Here is a 16,125-nt window from a genome sequence, read left to right as displayed (position 1 = left end):
TCCTGTTCTAAATGGATCTTTGCAGCCACACGTGCACCTTCGTTGAGTGGCAGCAGCACCAGCTTCCATGAGTTAGACTGAAAATACTATGTTCAAACACTCATGGTGAAGTTTTCACTTAACAGGCAAAGGTGAAAAACCAGGAGGAAAAAAATCTTAAAATTTAGTTTTTTGTAAGGTGACTGTTTGCTTGTCTAAATTCAAGCAAAATGTGACATGTAAAAAAAACAAAAAAACATTATTTATTGTGAAGATTTCTTCTGTCCTGGTTAGTAAGGGCTAAGTGCAGGGGGAGGCTCCGTCTCTGTCCTCTCTGTGGGCTCCACTAATTTATGTGCTTCACTTCAGTGAGAGCATAGTTGATTGCCACCTGCATAGACAGTGATCTCTTCCAAACACCAAATTAGGGGGAAATCAAAATAGATATTCATTGACTTTTTTACATATACATTGACCTAGTTGAGGCTGTTGGTTGAAAGTGTAAGGTGCTGAAATATTAATGAGCATCGCTCCCAGTTCCTGCCTGCTCCTCACAGCCAACTGGCAACATGGCATCAAGCTGAAGAGAGGAGGACAGCTTTTTTCTCTCCTTGATTGACTCATCGATTGAAGATATTTTTAAAGGGAATCCCTGGGAGTGTGTGCTCCTGGTACAAAGCAGCCCCATCCCGTGTCAGGGGACGGAGAGGGCTGAAAGTCTGCTTTAATTGGGCAGAGACTTCAGAGTCTTCTTAACCCGCACCGGGCACTGCCATGGCCTGTCACGGCCCTCACACCAACATCAACAACGCCGGGCCCTCGAAACACGCACACACGCAAACATATCCATACTAATTAAACAGATACGTACACACTGGACTATGCCAGCTCTTATCAAAATGACCACCCTGGACACAGATTAAAGAAAAATATTAACCTTAAAGAATGACTGCTGTGTTAAAATCACCATGTTCCACTTTCTTTAATAGTTTCACTACTTGCAGGGAGAGCCGAGCACTCCTGGTGGTCAGCTGCTCGTCTTTTGCATTACGGAAAACGCTTGCAGTGGAACGGGCTAGAATCGAGAATGAAAGAGCTATATGATAGAAGTCCTAACCTTGTCGACTCTGCAGTTGTTGAGGCCCACTGAAGTGAGGGCGGCCAGCTTCGCCTCCATGCCCTGCTGGTGATGTTGCAGCTGTTCCCTCTGGATCTGCTCCCTCATTTTCCGGGCCTCCTGGATGGCCTTCATCACCGTGTCCTGGTCCCCGAACAGCGCAGTAGAGTTTAGGCTGGACAGAATATCTACACACACGCGCGCACACACACACACATTAGAGTTAGGGCAGCAAAATTAGCTCGCTATAAAAAAACTGCTTCACACAACATCTTGAGAGTGGCATTTATTTCTAAAATGAAAAAACAGGACTGAGACCTTGCAATGTGGTTTTCCCAGCTGTGAGTGTATACTGTAATTTTGTGTTTGAACTGAGCAGATCTATGTGTATGTGTGGTGTGTGTTTGTGAAGAGGAGGCACTTTGAGGTCTTACCCAGAGATGAGCCCCGTCCCAGGCCTCCGCCGAGTGGGTTGGGGATGCAACCCTTGCCGAAACTGTTGAGGCTGTTTTTACTGCCGGGATATAGGTTTTGTGTCGGGGATGTGGGGGATTTGAGCAGATCTGTCGTCTTTGGCCGAGCAGACAAGTTGAGCGGCTGTGTTCCTTCCTCCTACGGCAGCAGAGATACGAGTATGAGGAAAGACAGATGTGAATAGGTGGCCTCCCTCCCCTTCCCCTTTTGGAGGAGCTCCGGTTTCCCAGACAGCACAGTTCTCTGCTTCTGGTTAATTATAGGGTCTCTACCTATCCTGACCCGCACCTCCTCACTGATTCTTACATCTCTGTCCTTCTTTTTCTTTTCCTTCTCCTCTCCTCTCCTCATACATCCTTCCTCAGGAGCGCTGCCACTGCGATGTTCCCTCACAGTTGCCCAGCGCCTTTGTTCACACTAATTAAAGCAGATTCTGTCTCTCTGTACATCTTCATCTGTTCTCCCTCTCCTCCTCTCTGCTCTCTGTGTCTGCACTCTGGTTCGAAGAATAAATAATGACCAGATAACGGCGGTGCCAGTGATCAAAGACAGCTGTTCCATTCATCAGATGTCGACTTACATTATCTACTTCATTAACTTGTTTTCTAATTCCATTCCTCATTTGTGCATACTTGGTCTTATCATATGCTTTGATATGGCTATTCCCGAAGAAAAAAAATATGATGTGATGCTGGGCTGGTTGCAGCCTCTTAGAGCCGTTACTGATGTGAGAGGAAGAGCACTCTTCTCCAAGGTGCCATCCTCAGGACTTTGTCGACTAGGATTATCTATCTCAATACCTGCAAATACAACTCTTAAAAGGAGGATAAATGCACCCCCCCAAAAAATGAATCCTATAATTTCCCCTGTTGATCTTTCGAGGGTTAATGATAGGTATGTGTACAGATTGTTAAACCCTAAGAGGCAAACTGTGATTAGTGAATTGGTCTTACAAATGTAGGCAAAAGTACAAAAAAATAATACATTTGTTTAAAATTTTACCTATTTGTTATAATGTAAAAAAAAACTAAAATTAGTTCAAATAATTCTAATTGAATTACATAATAACCAGTGCCTAACTACATTTTTAATTACCTTAAATATAAATATATTGCAAGATGATGGACAACACCAAAATCAACATGCTAAATAGATTTGTTTTTAATTTTATTTGTAAATGCTGGTTGATTTAGTATAGAAACAACTCCTACATTTACATCCCAGAGGAGAAAATGTCACTTTGCCCAGAACATCATGTGTGAATACAGCAGTCTTTTTATATCAGATTAGGGCTCATGCTGCCGTTAACAGTATTTTTCAAAGCCCAAGTGTCTCCTTGTCCAAACATATGGCTCAAGCATAGACTGCCCCAAGGCCTTGTTATTGCTGTGCCAATAACAGTTTGTCATGCAGTGAAGCTGAAAGCAGACAAACAAAACTAAAGGCAAGCTGATTCTACTGGACTGTGGACACATATGGGAGGATGCCAGAGTATGTTTGCCTTCTATTTATGTTCGATTCACTTCATTTAAATCCCTTAATTTTGTGATATTTGGCTATAATTTTACTATTGGCCAAGAACTGGTATTGTATTAATATCGACCTAATTGTCATACAAGAGTTTGAAAAAACTCACTCAGGCATTTAGGTCTTTATCGATAAATGCAGAATTGTACTCCAATGATGGAATAAGTGTTGAGTCAGTTTGAGGGCAATCTTTCAGTGTAAATCCCCAGAGGTAGGAGACCTGAAGGAGTGTGTGTGTGTGTGTGTGTGGGCGTGTGTGAGTGAGTGAAAAGAAAGCTGGAGTGTCTTGCTACCATTTCAAGGAGATGATTTATGGTCTTTCTCCATTGTAATATTATTAAGCTAAACTGCTCCAAATGGGCGCATGTTTCTGATTATGGCCTTAGTGAGTGGGGGTGATGTATATGCGTCCTTTCCTCTGCATGGAGGTCTAGTGGAGCCGTGCCATACAGCAGCAGAAAACACACATCCTGCTTTTGGTTTGTTTACGAAGCCCAAAAAAATCAAATCAAATCAAAAAGTCATCAATCCTAATTCTTGCTTCACTTTTGTCAGCATTTGAATCACACTGTAGTAATTGTTTGATTCCATTTAAGATACAAAAAAAAGAAGGAAAAAAAAACACTTTTCATTGTGAGGAAAAATTAGAAACCATGTGTTCCACAAATTACTGGCTTGGAGCAGCCATAGCCATAGCAACAATGTCCACAGAGTTCTGGGTAAGAGAGAGGGCCTTGTTAAAGCATTGCAGATTGATGGCCTGTTAGAGGTTGGGCTCAGCACTGGTCTGCTGCAGGAACTGACTGTAGCAGCGAACAGCGTAGACACTAGTTTATTCTTACAACACCGACTAGGCTATAGGCTAGGTCAAGTACCACTCAAGGGCTGGACTGGCGGGTAGAAGGAATTGAGGGTTCTACCTTGACTTGAGTGATGGGGCTGGAGGAACTCTTGTCATTCTTCAGAGAGGAGGGAGAAATGGGCCCACTCGCATTGAGGGCCTGGGGGAGTGGAGGCATCTTGGCTCCAGGAGAGACCTGCATGCTGGCAAGCTGGGCAGCATACAGTTGCTGTAGGGAGGTGCAGAAACCCGCAAAGGCGTTAACATCCAAATCCAGCAAACATTCAGAGTTTCATATTCTGTCTTTTCCTCTCCCTAGAACTCTTGCTTCTGTGTCTCCCTTCATCCCCCCCCCCCCTCTCTCTCTCTTTTACGTCTTTCCTCTCTTTCCATAAGGCTGGCAGAGAACCTCCATCAAAGGTCTTAACTGTATTTCAAAGACTGAACCCAGAGAGAGACAGCAGTCTTAAAAACCACACAGAGATGGCTTTCATTCAAAATACTTGGAGCCCCTATTTTCCACTCATCACAGAGAAAAGTTTGCCGACTGGATGCAAGTGTGTTTGCAAAGATCTCTCATTTCTCTAGATCTACACAGCTTCCCATTGAAGTCTGTGATTTGTCTCCACGCTGCCACGTGAGAGTCCTATTCCACACGGTTAGAAACCCAACCTCAGTTGGATGGCCATCACAGAAGACTTTAAACACCAGCATTATTAAGGCTTAGAAACCTGCACAAAGAACACTGATGTAATCACCATTATTTTCCTTGGCGTTAAATCAGTGAGACGTCCGACTGTTGGTGACATTACCACACAAGTGGGTGGTTTAAAAGACCGGCTAAGCCCTCAATAAGCGAAGCCTGTAACAGGGTTGAACTCTGAAAGCTCGATTTAAATTTTCACTTTGGGCTGATAATGTGGCGTATAGTACAAAAAGTGGTTACTATTAGGGTTTGGAAGTATTTTTTAAATTCTGGTGAGCTACAGACTACCGAGGTAATTCATCCTTTATCCTGGATAAAATTACAGTTTAATTTATTGACGTTAAGCTATGTGTCTATTTTTTTAACTTCATTAAATCTTGAAGCAAATAAAACGAGACTGATATGATTCGATTATTATTTTTGTGGTTGTTATTTCTGTCCCACAGAGCCCAGCACTCCTCTGAGTCTTCTTTCCACCCCAGGTCTGCATTTACTGGCCACCAGGTAAGTAACGTAATTGGCTTTTGTCTCCTGCTGTAAATGGCAGGGGTCTGTCAAATAAGGGATACTGTCTGAGAAAGAGTGTTACTCAATGTGGCCTTAGACCTCACTTCATCAGAGACATAGCACCCCTTAACTCCCCCACTGGCCTGCTTTCTTCAGACTAGGTATACTTCACGGGTTGTTGTGCTGTTCAGTCAGACGGTGCTGTCAGGGAGAATCTAAGTTCTCGTCCTCTGGCCAATCAGCAAACTCTTTCTCATTTCCCGATTACACTGGCCACATACAGCCTGCATTTGTGTGGATGGAAAAAAGCCACCCGGCCCCGCTGGCCTCACCTTCAGTCGTGTAGATGCCAGACAAAGCACTTTATGTCCATGCACATATCTCCAGATATAAACACACATGTGCTCCTGTAAGAAACTTTATCACTGCCATATAAGCGGCAGTACAAAAGGCCCATTCTTTCAGGGGACCTGGGGATAACAACAGCACATGGGCAACGGAAATGACAGACTGATTATGTTCCCACAATGATAGCACTGCCCCCACCTCCCTCACAAACAGCCTTTTGTCTACGACAGGAATGGACACAGGAGTGGACCCAACTCTATTTTCTCCTCATCTGAGCTCGACTTGGTTAATGTCAGAGAAAGAGAGAGAGAGGATACTCCATTCTCTGCCCATCACTCCAGGCTACACATGAGTCTGAGTAGAACAGCGGAAGCTGAGTCTGTTGGACAGATGTTTGCTAACAGGCTTGTCGCTCGGGCATGCCCCTGACCTTGAGTGGGAAGAACTTTATTGTCCCGGAAAAAGAGCATAATTACAGTTTCCCTCAAATTAGACAGAGTCAGGATGCCCCCTTTTCAGCACTGATTAGCAGGTCAGTGCCATGGGGTGAGAAGCAATGGTTACCCTTATAACCAGGAACAGTCTGACTCCAGGAGCTAAAGAACAATAAACACAATCAGAGGGAAAGTCGGATGAAAGGTGTGTTAAACCACCAGACACTGCTCAAGGACAAATATGAAATACGTCAGAGTTTAGTCTATGGTGTGTTTTTGCTCCGGCTTTATGGTGTGGCTTGGTACAAATCAAAGACAATATCTTTATAGCAAATTATAAAATTGTTTGACTACCAGCATGTCATGAAGATTAAAACATAACAGAGAGTCGTCAATGGTAACAGGCATTGTGGTGTCGGAGGCTGAAGGATGATACATCCTCCCATGGCTGTTCTCCCTAAGCGGAAGACATCTGTCTGCTTCCCAATGTTCTCAGTTGACTCCCTCACATCTAATAGCCCCTTCTTCATATCTACTTGCCAGGTGGGGGCAGCAAAAGGTTCATGGTAATGAGGGTCAAGCTGAAAGTCAATGCTCCAACTCTGGGGTATTGGAGGAGTAGGAGAGAGCCTGAGCGGAGCTTTGGGCCCTTCTGTTTCCCTTTTCTCTTGCCTTTCCTATAGACTCTTAAAACTGGTTGTGTTGCTTTTTCCGACAAAGGGAAACATCTTCTAGGAAACGTACAATACTTGTGTTCATCAAAAGCCACCTAGACAGCTTGAATTATGACAGAAAACTGCAAAATGAAATGATAGCTAATGAGTTTGCAATGTGGGTGTTAAAAGAAATCTGAAAAAACTGTCTATATGTGTTTTCTCAGCATGAAGGCAGAGGCAACTTAGTGCAATTTGTCTTTATTAAAAGGTGTGTATGCACAGCTAGTATTGAAATACAGCATGTCTTACTTTTTTCTTTAGTGATTTGAAAGGATTTGTCTTTTTCCTAAAACAGCATTTCTTTTCCTGTAGTGATACCAAACTTAAATCAGAAAATCTAAGGTTTCTCTTCTGACCCCATCGTTCCCTGTTTTCCAGAGTGGAGCAGATCTCAGCAAGCATGGATTTAAAGTGAGCAGCACAGCCAAGGTCAGCCTGTTAGCCTCTGGTAATTAAAAACAAGCCCTCTGGAGGCAGCAGAGGTTAAACAGGGAGGTTCACTTTTCTGCCTGCGACATTAAACTGATATCACACACTCTGCTGATGATGTTAAGACATCTTACAGGTTTAATATGGTTTCAACAAAACTAATTCTATGGTTTGATATTTAATATAATCAATTATAAGAACAACATACAATTATCATGTATGATTTCTTTCTTCAGACACTAGGGTATATGCCTTAAAGAATATAGATAAATAGACATTTTCTGAGCTATTTGTCCGATTTGTTACTGCCAGGAATTAGAGTGCATTGCACATTTCCAAATATACAAATGAAGACAAAGATATTTTTCTAACAACCAAACAATTACTAATACCAATTGATCCCTCTCTGCGTTGGGCTAAGTATTTTCGAACTGACACTCTCTTAATCGCACGCTCATCTCTTTGTTTTGCGTCAGTTCATCTGTCTGTCAATGTCTCATTCACCTCTGTCTGGCCTGGGTGCGGAGCACTGGGCTGGATATGAGAGCATTAACTGTGCTTCAGTGCACCACACCATTTAAAAGGCAGCACAGCGCCAGCCCCGTTTGCCACAAGGCTTGTACAGGCTCATTGCCCATGGCGACCAGGCAGGCTGACCCAGGCTAGGCCCAGATGTCAGGAGTGGAGGAAAGCGTCCTGGTGCACTGTGCCGATGCTTTCCAGTATGGCCCAACATCTGTTTCATCTGCTGGCACCCAACCTGCTCTGCTCTTATCCCCCCTCCCTCCTCTTGCCTTTCTCTATCTCTCTATCTCACATCTACAGTATATACATATTCTGTATCAGTTTCTCTCTGGCACATACACACACAAACACAGTCTGCCTTGTGCAAGAGTGTGTGTGTGGATTTCTCCAGGCCCAGGGGCCCCAGCGCCAGCCTTCTCATTCAGTGTTGCTCACTGCATTATCCACTCTATCTGTCCATCTGTCCCTCTGTTCACCACTGCCTCCATCCAGCTGCTCACCTAGCCGTCCTATTAGCCAGCCTTCCACACACAGCTAGCATTGCTGCACTGCTCTGGGTTACCTTCAAAGACCAAGCGCCTCTGCTCATAAACACAGAAACAGCTGCTCGCTACAGTATGTCCGTTCTCTCTTTTCTCCCCTCCTCCTCCTCTTTCTCTCTCTTTCTCTTTCTCTTTCAAAGTCAAAAGTGCTGCACTTGTTAACGATAGAAGCCATCTCTTCACATGTATACTACACAGACCTTTACATCCAAACAAAAGATAAAATGCGGTTTGCTGCTCTCCCACATTCTTCCTGTTTGTCCCTGACTGCGCAACACCCTTTTCTTATCACTCCAGTCGTCTAAGCCCCTGAGAACTCCTTCAGATATGTCTGTCTGCTTGAGATCTGGTCCAAGTTGTCGCTGAGCATGTGGGCTGCTTTTCATCTTTAAAAAGGGAGCACGAGCTGAGGCTGGGCCCAGGTTCATCACGGGCCAAGAGGCCATAGCAAATGTGGCGGATGGTAATTGCATTACATGTTAGGTCTGAACTCAAGCGGCTTAAGGATGTGATGGACTTGGGAAATTTGGGGTTAAAAAGAGTAAGTGAAACGCATGGACGGAATGAGCAAAGAAAAGAGGAGAGAAAAATACAGACTAAGACACTTAGAGAAGGTTCAAGGTGGAAAACTGGAAAATTAAGACAGAAACGGCAAGAGATGGAAAATGAAGCTTGTACTGAGTGAAAGCAGAGAATTTCTTTATATTTAGTTTGTGACCCTGCAGAGAACCCAGATGTTCTGCTTTATCTAATAATGCTTTCTAACCCCAAAGTCCTGCTTCCAATTGAAAAGCAGGACCATCTCAATGGTTCTGTAAAAAGGAAGGGTGATATATATCAAGTTGATATTGGCATTAAGTAGATTGTTTTTCACTTGGCGACTGATGCAATGTATAGTGTACAGACAGCAAATTAAGTGTTACTCTAAATAGAAAATTCTTTTGTGGAATTAGGGAAATTCCCGCCTTGTCCCTCCATTCAATTGAATATAGTAGATGTCCAGACAGATTGGGATACAATCTGAGCACAATTTCCTCTGTTAGATGAGAGGTGTCGGTTGTATTTAGAGAAGGGCAGGCGGGGATGGAGCCATTGTTTCCTGCTGGTTCTGGGCTCATCCTGGCTCTGTGTGGGCACTAATGAAGAGGGGCATGTCGCGCAGGGATAGTTTACCCGCCTTCCTCTCCTGTGAGTTGAGAACGAGAGCCAATCTGTCAGGAAAACATTGAGTGAAATTGCCCCGTGGTACAGCAACGCCTGGTGACAGCCACTTGCAGTCTGCCAGCCGCCGGAGTGATGCTACCATCCTGTATTGACAAGCAAATTACAGTCTCCTACACTCAAACGCTCCCTAGAAGATTCATTTACATCCATCAGCTTTAAGCCTTTGTTACCTTGTTGGGTTTTCTTCTCCTTAAGGGCAGGGGATGGGGGGGATCCCAGACTGTTATGACAGAGGAGATTGTGAAGAGGCTGCGCAGCCAACATTAAGACTGACGGAGCGGCTGGCCTCTCTGACTGGATGGCTGATCACATTACCTCTGCAGCATTGTGGGAATTAATTCTTCCAATAAGATAATTTTTAAGGTTCATATATTGCACAATCTATCGGTGGAAATTATACCTTTCAATGCAGCTGACAGGAAGAGATATTTTAATGGGGGGGTATGTGCATGTGATTTTCTATTTCTCTGTATGTGTTATGTTAGGAAGATGAAGAATGGGAGGAGGTAGAAAAGTTTAGGACAGTTAAAGTTGGTGCAGTTGTGTGCTTGATGATGCAATGATTCAAATCATATGGTCGGTGAATATTCTCAGGGACAGCTTATTTTGCATTTATATATATAAATATATTTTTTTATTGAAATTAAACCCAAGAAACTAACCAGTGGAGTTTGAATTAAAAAAGTGGCACGATCTGCAAATGTGTAAATGTCTTTCACTGCTGTTGAGGGCAGCCATACTTATTTCACTGCTCTACTTATCAGATAAAGTGTCTCTTTACTTTGTTTCACCTCAAATTAAATATCCCCTTTTCTTATCACGCTGTGATTTTTACATTGTTGATGAGATTCTTTTCACGGGTCCACTCACTCAAACTCGCACCCGCACTGAAGTACACTGCAATACTTTAATTTTGAAGAGGACAGAGAGTGTTGCTGCTGTTAGAGCTTTAAAAGGCAGGAGACAACTGTAACTTAATTCCGTGTCTGGGCTGATATGATGTTTTTAATCACGGCAGCCTCTCGGTGCTTTGTAGAGGAAGTGGTGGCAGTCGCACGGTTTGTTGATCCCAGCAATGTAGAAAAGGGCATGTTTGACTTTCTCTTGCTGTTTTAAGGGGAGTCTCTATGCAGGGTAAATAGCAGACAGCAGGAGGAATATGTGACAGGCTGACAGACTTCAATTAATGGAAAATGCACCTCTTTTTTGTTTACTGTGTTCTCTAAAGGTCAGCCAAGTCATGGTCTTGGAGGCACTGTTTTTGCCCATTCCCAGGGTTAGATACATAATGAGAATTAATGACTCTAGACCTGTCTCCCCTCCTCACCCCAACCTTCAGATATATGACTGTCTCATCTGACCTCATCCACCACTATAAATACACTCAGCATGCCTATCTGAACAACTACTCCTTCCCAATGGACTTTGTTACGATACACAAACTAAGTTACACGTATAAACTATGGAAACACATTCTCTTCTCCTCAAGCTTATATTCTTAAAAACATGTGCAAAGAGGACCCCCCCCCCCCTTTATGCTGTTGTTGACAAAGCATCAGTGGTGGCTAAAACACGTGTTAGGAAAAATGCTCTTTAAAATGTTTTCCATTGTTTTTCTTTGTTTCCAAAGAACAGAACTGATTTCTAGTTCCAGATATACTTGAAATCTGTCCGATAAACTGAAAATATATCTTAAACTCCTAGTGCTGCTCCTGTGTCTGCATTTTAATGGAAAGAATCTTTATCAACAAGATCAGGCAGAGTCAGAGAGAGCTGTGGTAACAATAGTATCTCTAATAGTAATAACTTGAACCATGCAAGGCAGATAATTATCCACATTAAACATGATGTCCTCAGGTTAAGCTCTGACCTGAGTTCAGCTCTTTTAAATGCTGTTAGAAAAGCCTGTAGGGCTTGGAACCTGTCCCAACATTTCTGTTGCTCAAACGCCTTTTCTCAGCTTCACTGTGTAACATACCAGGAGTCTGCTTTCACTGCGAACATCCATTGTTTCTTCTCATTTGTTATCCTCACAGTGATTAAAGAAAAGCTTCAGCTAAGCAGTTAAGAAGGAGATTTTTTGCTTGCTTAGTCAATTGTCTTCTGATAAATTCACCGGCAGGCGATTAAGACAACCAAAGTGATTCTCATTCCCTCTAATAACCATTATCTTCCTTCCTCCTCTGCTGGGCAGAGCTAGTGGGGATAAATCCTCTATAAAATGGGATAAATTACATATGTAAGATGATAAGCACGTGTGAGCTGGGGGCCTCCAGGATTATTTAGTGTGCAGCTCATTACTTGGCGTACAGCTGCTTAGCCGTTCTTTCTGCCCTGGGCTTGGCGGGCGTCCCTAGCATTCTTTGTCATCGTACTGTACATACCTGAAGCTGGAGGGGGCTGAGTCCTGACGCTGCTGCAGCTGCCATTGTGGATGGAATGAACTGCACCGGGTAGTTATCACCTGTCAGAGAGGGAGAGATAGACAACAATGCGTACAGGTTCAGACAATGAGCCGGCCCAGCGCAGCCAGGCAAGTGCCAACACGGATCCTGGGCCCTCCGCTACTTTGCCACAGCCATGTGGCACATTGCAGCGAGCCCTCGGCTTCAAGCCCAAACATCTGCATTAACAAAAGGCTAATCTGGTTTGACTGGAGCAGGATTACTAAGGAACGTTCCACACCATTCTCTCCTACCTCCACCTGCACACTACTCTTGGAAAATACCATGACAGCAATAGCTCCTAAATATTTTAACAAGTAAGGAGTTTTTTTAAGATGTTTGTGTGCGTGCGTTCATGCGTGTTCATAATAAATGTTAAATATCTCCCTGGTATTCAATTAGCGATTATGTAAAAGGTCCAGCATGTTCTATCAGGTAGTTCTAACAGCTGTAGACTTGTCTGGCCATTGTTCAGCACTACATTGTTTGGGTCTGAGTGATAGCTTTGGCAGCAGAGTGAAAACACTTGTATGTGAACTGGTTGGAACAAGTGTGCAGTCACAATAACAAGAGTAAAAAAAAAAAAAGAACCCACACATTCTTATCTCACATGTCACTGTGATCAAGCGAGGAAGAATTGGTCTCCAAATAGCAGCACTATTCATTACTACTCGCTACTGTTCGCCTGCCATCAGCACCTTTGTCAGACAGCGATATAAAAACGGCTGCAGTATGAGTGATATCCACGGGGGTACAGATGCTTTGACACATCAGCCCGGTGTGTTGAGACAGACAGAACAGCCCCAGTGAGACGGGGCAGCACAGCGTTCATGGAGGGGAGGGCGGTTTGAGGCATGTGTCTGGAGGAGGGGGAGGTGGGGGGACACAGTGGGAGCGGGGAGGGGTAGTTGGCCTTCGCTCAGACCCCACTTCTGCCTGTCACATCTCCTCACAAACATATGGAGCCATTAAGCCACAGACAAGGTAAATGTATATACCTTCTCTTTCACTTTGCCCTCGCCCGCTCGCCTCACTTTGCAATCTTGTACAGCACAGCACAATGTGATACAGGCCATGGAAATTCAATCCCCATTTAGTAGCAAATAAAATCACACAGCAGAAGTGGTTTCAAATAGTGCTGGGTTGGATGTGTGGCTGTGTACTGTGGTTATTTCTACACCTCCTCTTTTTTGGTATCGCTTTCTTTCCGTCTCTCTCGCTCCGTGCCGTCTGTGACGTCGGATTTGGGAATAATAAATGGCTGGATGTCTTAAGATGTCATGTGAAACCTGCGGGGGGGTCATGTGCTAAGTGAGCACCCCTCCACTGCTTGGGGGTCTCAGGCTCCAAGGTCTTGGATGCACAGTCTGTGTCGAGGCTCCAGCAGAATGGGAACTGTGCCAGTTTAGCGTCAGTGGTGAAAGAGAATTACGTTTAAAATTGAGTTTTACTTTGTTTTTTTAACTCTCCGTGGCTGGTCCCATGCCTGAAGCCAAGACTCTGAATGTTAAAGGAGGGGGGGGGTAGTTCAGGTGACACCGTGGTCAGAACAGGCTATATTTCCCTGCTCATATTATTCTATAAAATACAAGTCATAGATCTGCTCAGGGTTGACAGATGAAACTGAAACCTTTCTTAGGCCAGATCAAATAATGATGAATGAATATTATGACTAGATGACACTTGTCTTCTTAAAGTGCCTTTTAAATGTCATAAATTTACCAAGAATGTTTACGGAAGACACAAATAAACAGGTATAATTATTTAGATGGGTAAGTTGATTTATTTAAGTTACTATATTAGAGGTGGATTCCCAACCTGGCCTATTTACTTGATTTTTCACACTGCACGTGCTTGTAATCAGGGAAAAACGTTGGGCTTGGGTCGGGTTTGGATACAAAAAACAGAATGCCTGTTGGGCCTCGTTAATTTTCTCAGGATCGGACAGAAAATTGTGTCCTGAGCCAAACTCTACTGCACATTAAGAAGAAAACCATGTGCTCCAAACGCCACAATATCAGGAAATTGGTTTGAAAGTGACAAATATAGTGATACAAAAATCTGAGATTTAAGATTAAAAATAGCATGAGGACACTTTCAACTGTCAGCAGTGTGCTTATGAGGAAGACTGTCAGAGGAAGCTAAAGACTATGAGGTCATTCTGTGGGTCCATTAGAGACACATCAGACTGAATGTCTGTGTAAACAGTGCGAACAGACTGGGAAGTCCGACTTGTATCTATTTGTTTAAAAGATGAGTCGGTGCCTCTGTGACTGTGCTTGTCTACCATGCAAGACCAGGCCATTGAGCACAGCCAGTGGATGGGGTGATGACTTACCACTATGGTGCTAGAATGACTCTGTTGCCAATGCGAGCACCACAGGGCTGGGGGTCATAAGCAGTGGTCCCCGGGGGCTGTCTCATAATGATAACATCAGATTAGTGGGCCTTAGTCTTGGAAGTGAATGCTTGGCCACTCACTTCATGGAGAAAGGACACGGCAGCATCCTGTATACCCTGCAGGTGGTGGTGATAACATTGTACTCTCCAGAAATATTGTGTATATTGTGTTGGATCGGGGGGGAAATAATAGATGTTTTGAAAATACCTCTCCTGACTGCAAGAGTCATTTTCAGACCCCCTTTGCTTTTTTTCTTCATGAACTCATGAATAATGCAGGAACCATACACATGGCGACCCCTCACCATGATTCCATAATAGCTCCTGTTATTTGAACTAAAACATTTTCCTTGTCAAATCTATCGCAGAAAGCACACTGGTAAAAGACTCGCCCTCAGGCACTTTGTTTAAGCTGTCATGGCTCCATAGTTCCAAAATAGCTGACTTTCTTTTTCATCCTGTGGTTTTATAGTTAATTCATTAACTGCACTAGCACACCTTTCTAATGTTCTGCTACGAACCTGCTGACTTCCAAGTGTTTCTATTCCCTTTTCCAGTCCTATTCCTTGTTCTGGTTCTGGTTTGGGTTCATAACAGATGAGTGGACTTTTCCTTTTTCTGTCTGACTCAAAAATCCTTTTCTTTTTGACACTGATCAAAACAACATTGTCTCCTTTTATTTACATGTGGCAGAGGAAATAGGAAAAAAGCCTTGAAGTTCTTTTTTGTTATTTGATTAAAATCTAAAATGAAGAGATTTGTCTAAAATTGCTTTACACAATTTTTTTGTTACAGCATTCTGTGGAAGCACATCTTTCATGTTCACAAGAATATGAGGGTGTATAAGGTTACTGTTTTGGCAGGGCATCAGTCAACATGTTACAACATTTTTTTAAATTAAAGTTTTATTACTAAAGCTGTGGATCTTGTCTTTGCTCAATTTGAAAAACAAAGGAAGAGAAGGAGACATGCTGTTACAAGCAATGAAAACCTGTTCCTCACCTCATCCTGAAACCTCTCCAACTCACAATTGTCTTTTAATTACTTAATTCTTCCGTCGAAAGGAACTGTGTGAAATTGTAAAATGGGAGTTGCTGACAATAGGAGGACTTTTCATGCAGGGTTCATCCCCCGTGTTACTGGATCTCTCACAGTGGATACTAAGAGATTACAGCCAGCGAACTACTGAAAGATACTTTCATGTTGAAGACTTGTTTACATTCCTCTGCTTCTCGGCCCATATCTATTGTTCCACTTGGACTAGAACATTCCCAGGCGTTTGGTCCCAAGTGCAAGTTCAGACGGAGCAGATCATGTCAATGGCCTCACGTGTGAATGAAGCATTTGTTTATTATTGTTGTATAATGTATCAAGTCATTATAATGAAGGAAAGATGAAGCAAATAGAGAGAGAAGAAAGACAAAATGAGGACTTTAGTTGCAACCATACCTGGCTTATAAGACAATCCCGGGGGGAAGAGAAAGCCTTGCTGGGCGGCGGCGGCTGCTGCCAGAGTGCGTTGGTCGTGTGGAAAAATGGGGATCATGAGCGGAGGCATGTGACCCTGGACCTGCTGAACAGATAGGAAGCAGAGATCAGAGAGAGGCCTAAGCATAGGCATGGTTCACAGACACACACAGCCCACTCAGGGGGGAGGCCAGATCACAGCTCTTCCTAACGCGTGCTGACAGGGGGCTCTGCGGCAGTGACGGCCCTCGTGTGCTCACACAATACCTTGCCGAGCTACGCCTGCTCTTAATCCAAACCACAATTTTACCTTGGAACTTCAAAGAGCCCCGCATACGCACATTGTTCCAGGATCAGTTAGAGGAGGCGACGTGTAGGACAGAGAGCGGAGAGGCTCGGCAGGTCTGTGTGGCTTCTGTTGCAGCAGATACAACATGTCAGCAAG

General features: G+C 43.7%; 1 protein-coding gene across 17 annotated transcripts in view; it reads right to left on the bottom strand.

The window, feature by feature from the left end:
* sox6 (SRY-box transcription factor 6) overlaps positions 1-16,125 on the bottom strand; it is a 136,950-nt gene that overhangs the window by 23,589 nt on the left and 97,236 nt on the right. For 14 of the 17 annotated variants that reach the window (XM_035174719.2, XM_035175558.2, XM_035174809.2 and 11 more), the window contains 5 exons: positions 15,663-15,786; positions 11,754-11,833; positions 4,018-4,167; positions 1,531-1,708; positions 1,097-1,284 (listed from right to left, as the gene is read on the bottom strand). In XM_035174719.2, the coding sequence (XP_035030610.1) occupies positions 1,097-1,284; positions 1,531-1,708; positions 4,018-4,167; positions 11,754-11,833; positions 15,663-15,786 (720 nt within the window). The remainder of the gene's footprint in view (positions 1-1,096; positions 1,285-1,530; positions 1,709-4,017; positions 4,168-11,753; positions 11,834-15,662; positions 15,787-16,125) is intronic. The other 3 variants (XM_035174889.2, XM_035175204.2, XM_035175805.2) reach the window with 1 other exon arrangement.

The sequence above is a fragment of the Hippoglossus stenolepis genome, chromosome 1, assembly GCF_022539355.2.
Source record: "Hippoglossus stenolepis isolate QCI-W04-F060 chromosome 1, HSTE1.2, whole genome shotgun sequence".
In the NCBI taxonomy this organism is placed as follows: domain Eukaryota; kingdom Metazoa; phylum Chordata; class Actinopteri; order Pleuronectiformes; family Pleuronectidae; genus Hippoglossus; species Hippoglossus stenolepis.
The sequence above is the reverse complement of the archived record's forward strand: the minus strand, read 5'-3'. Positions and strand labels throughout refer to the sequence as shown.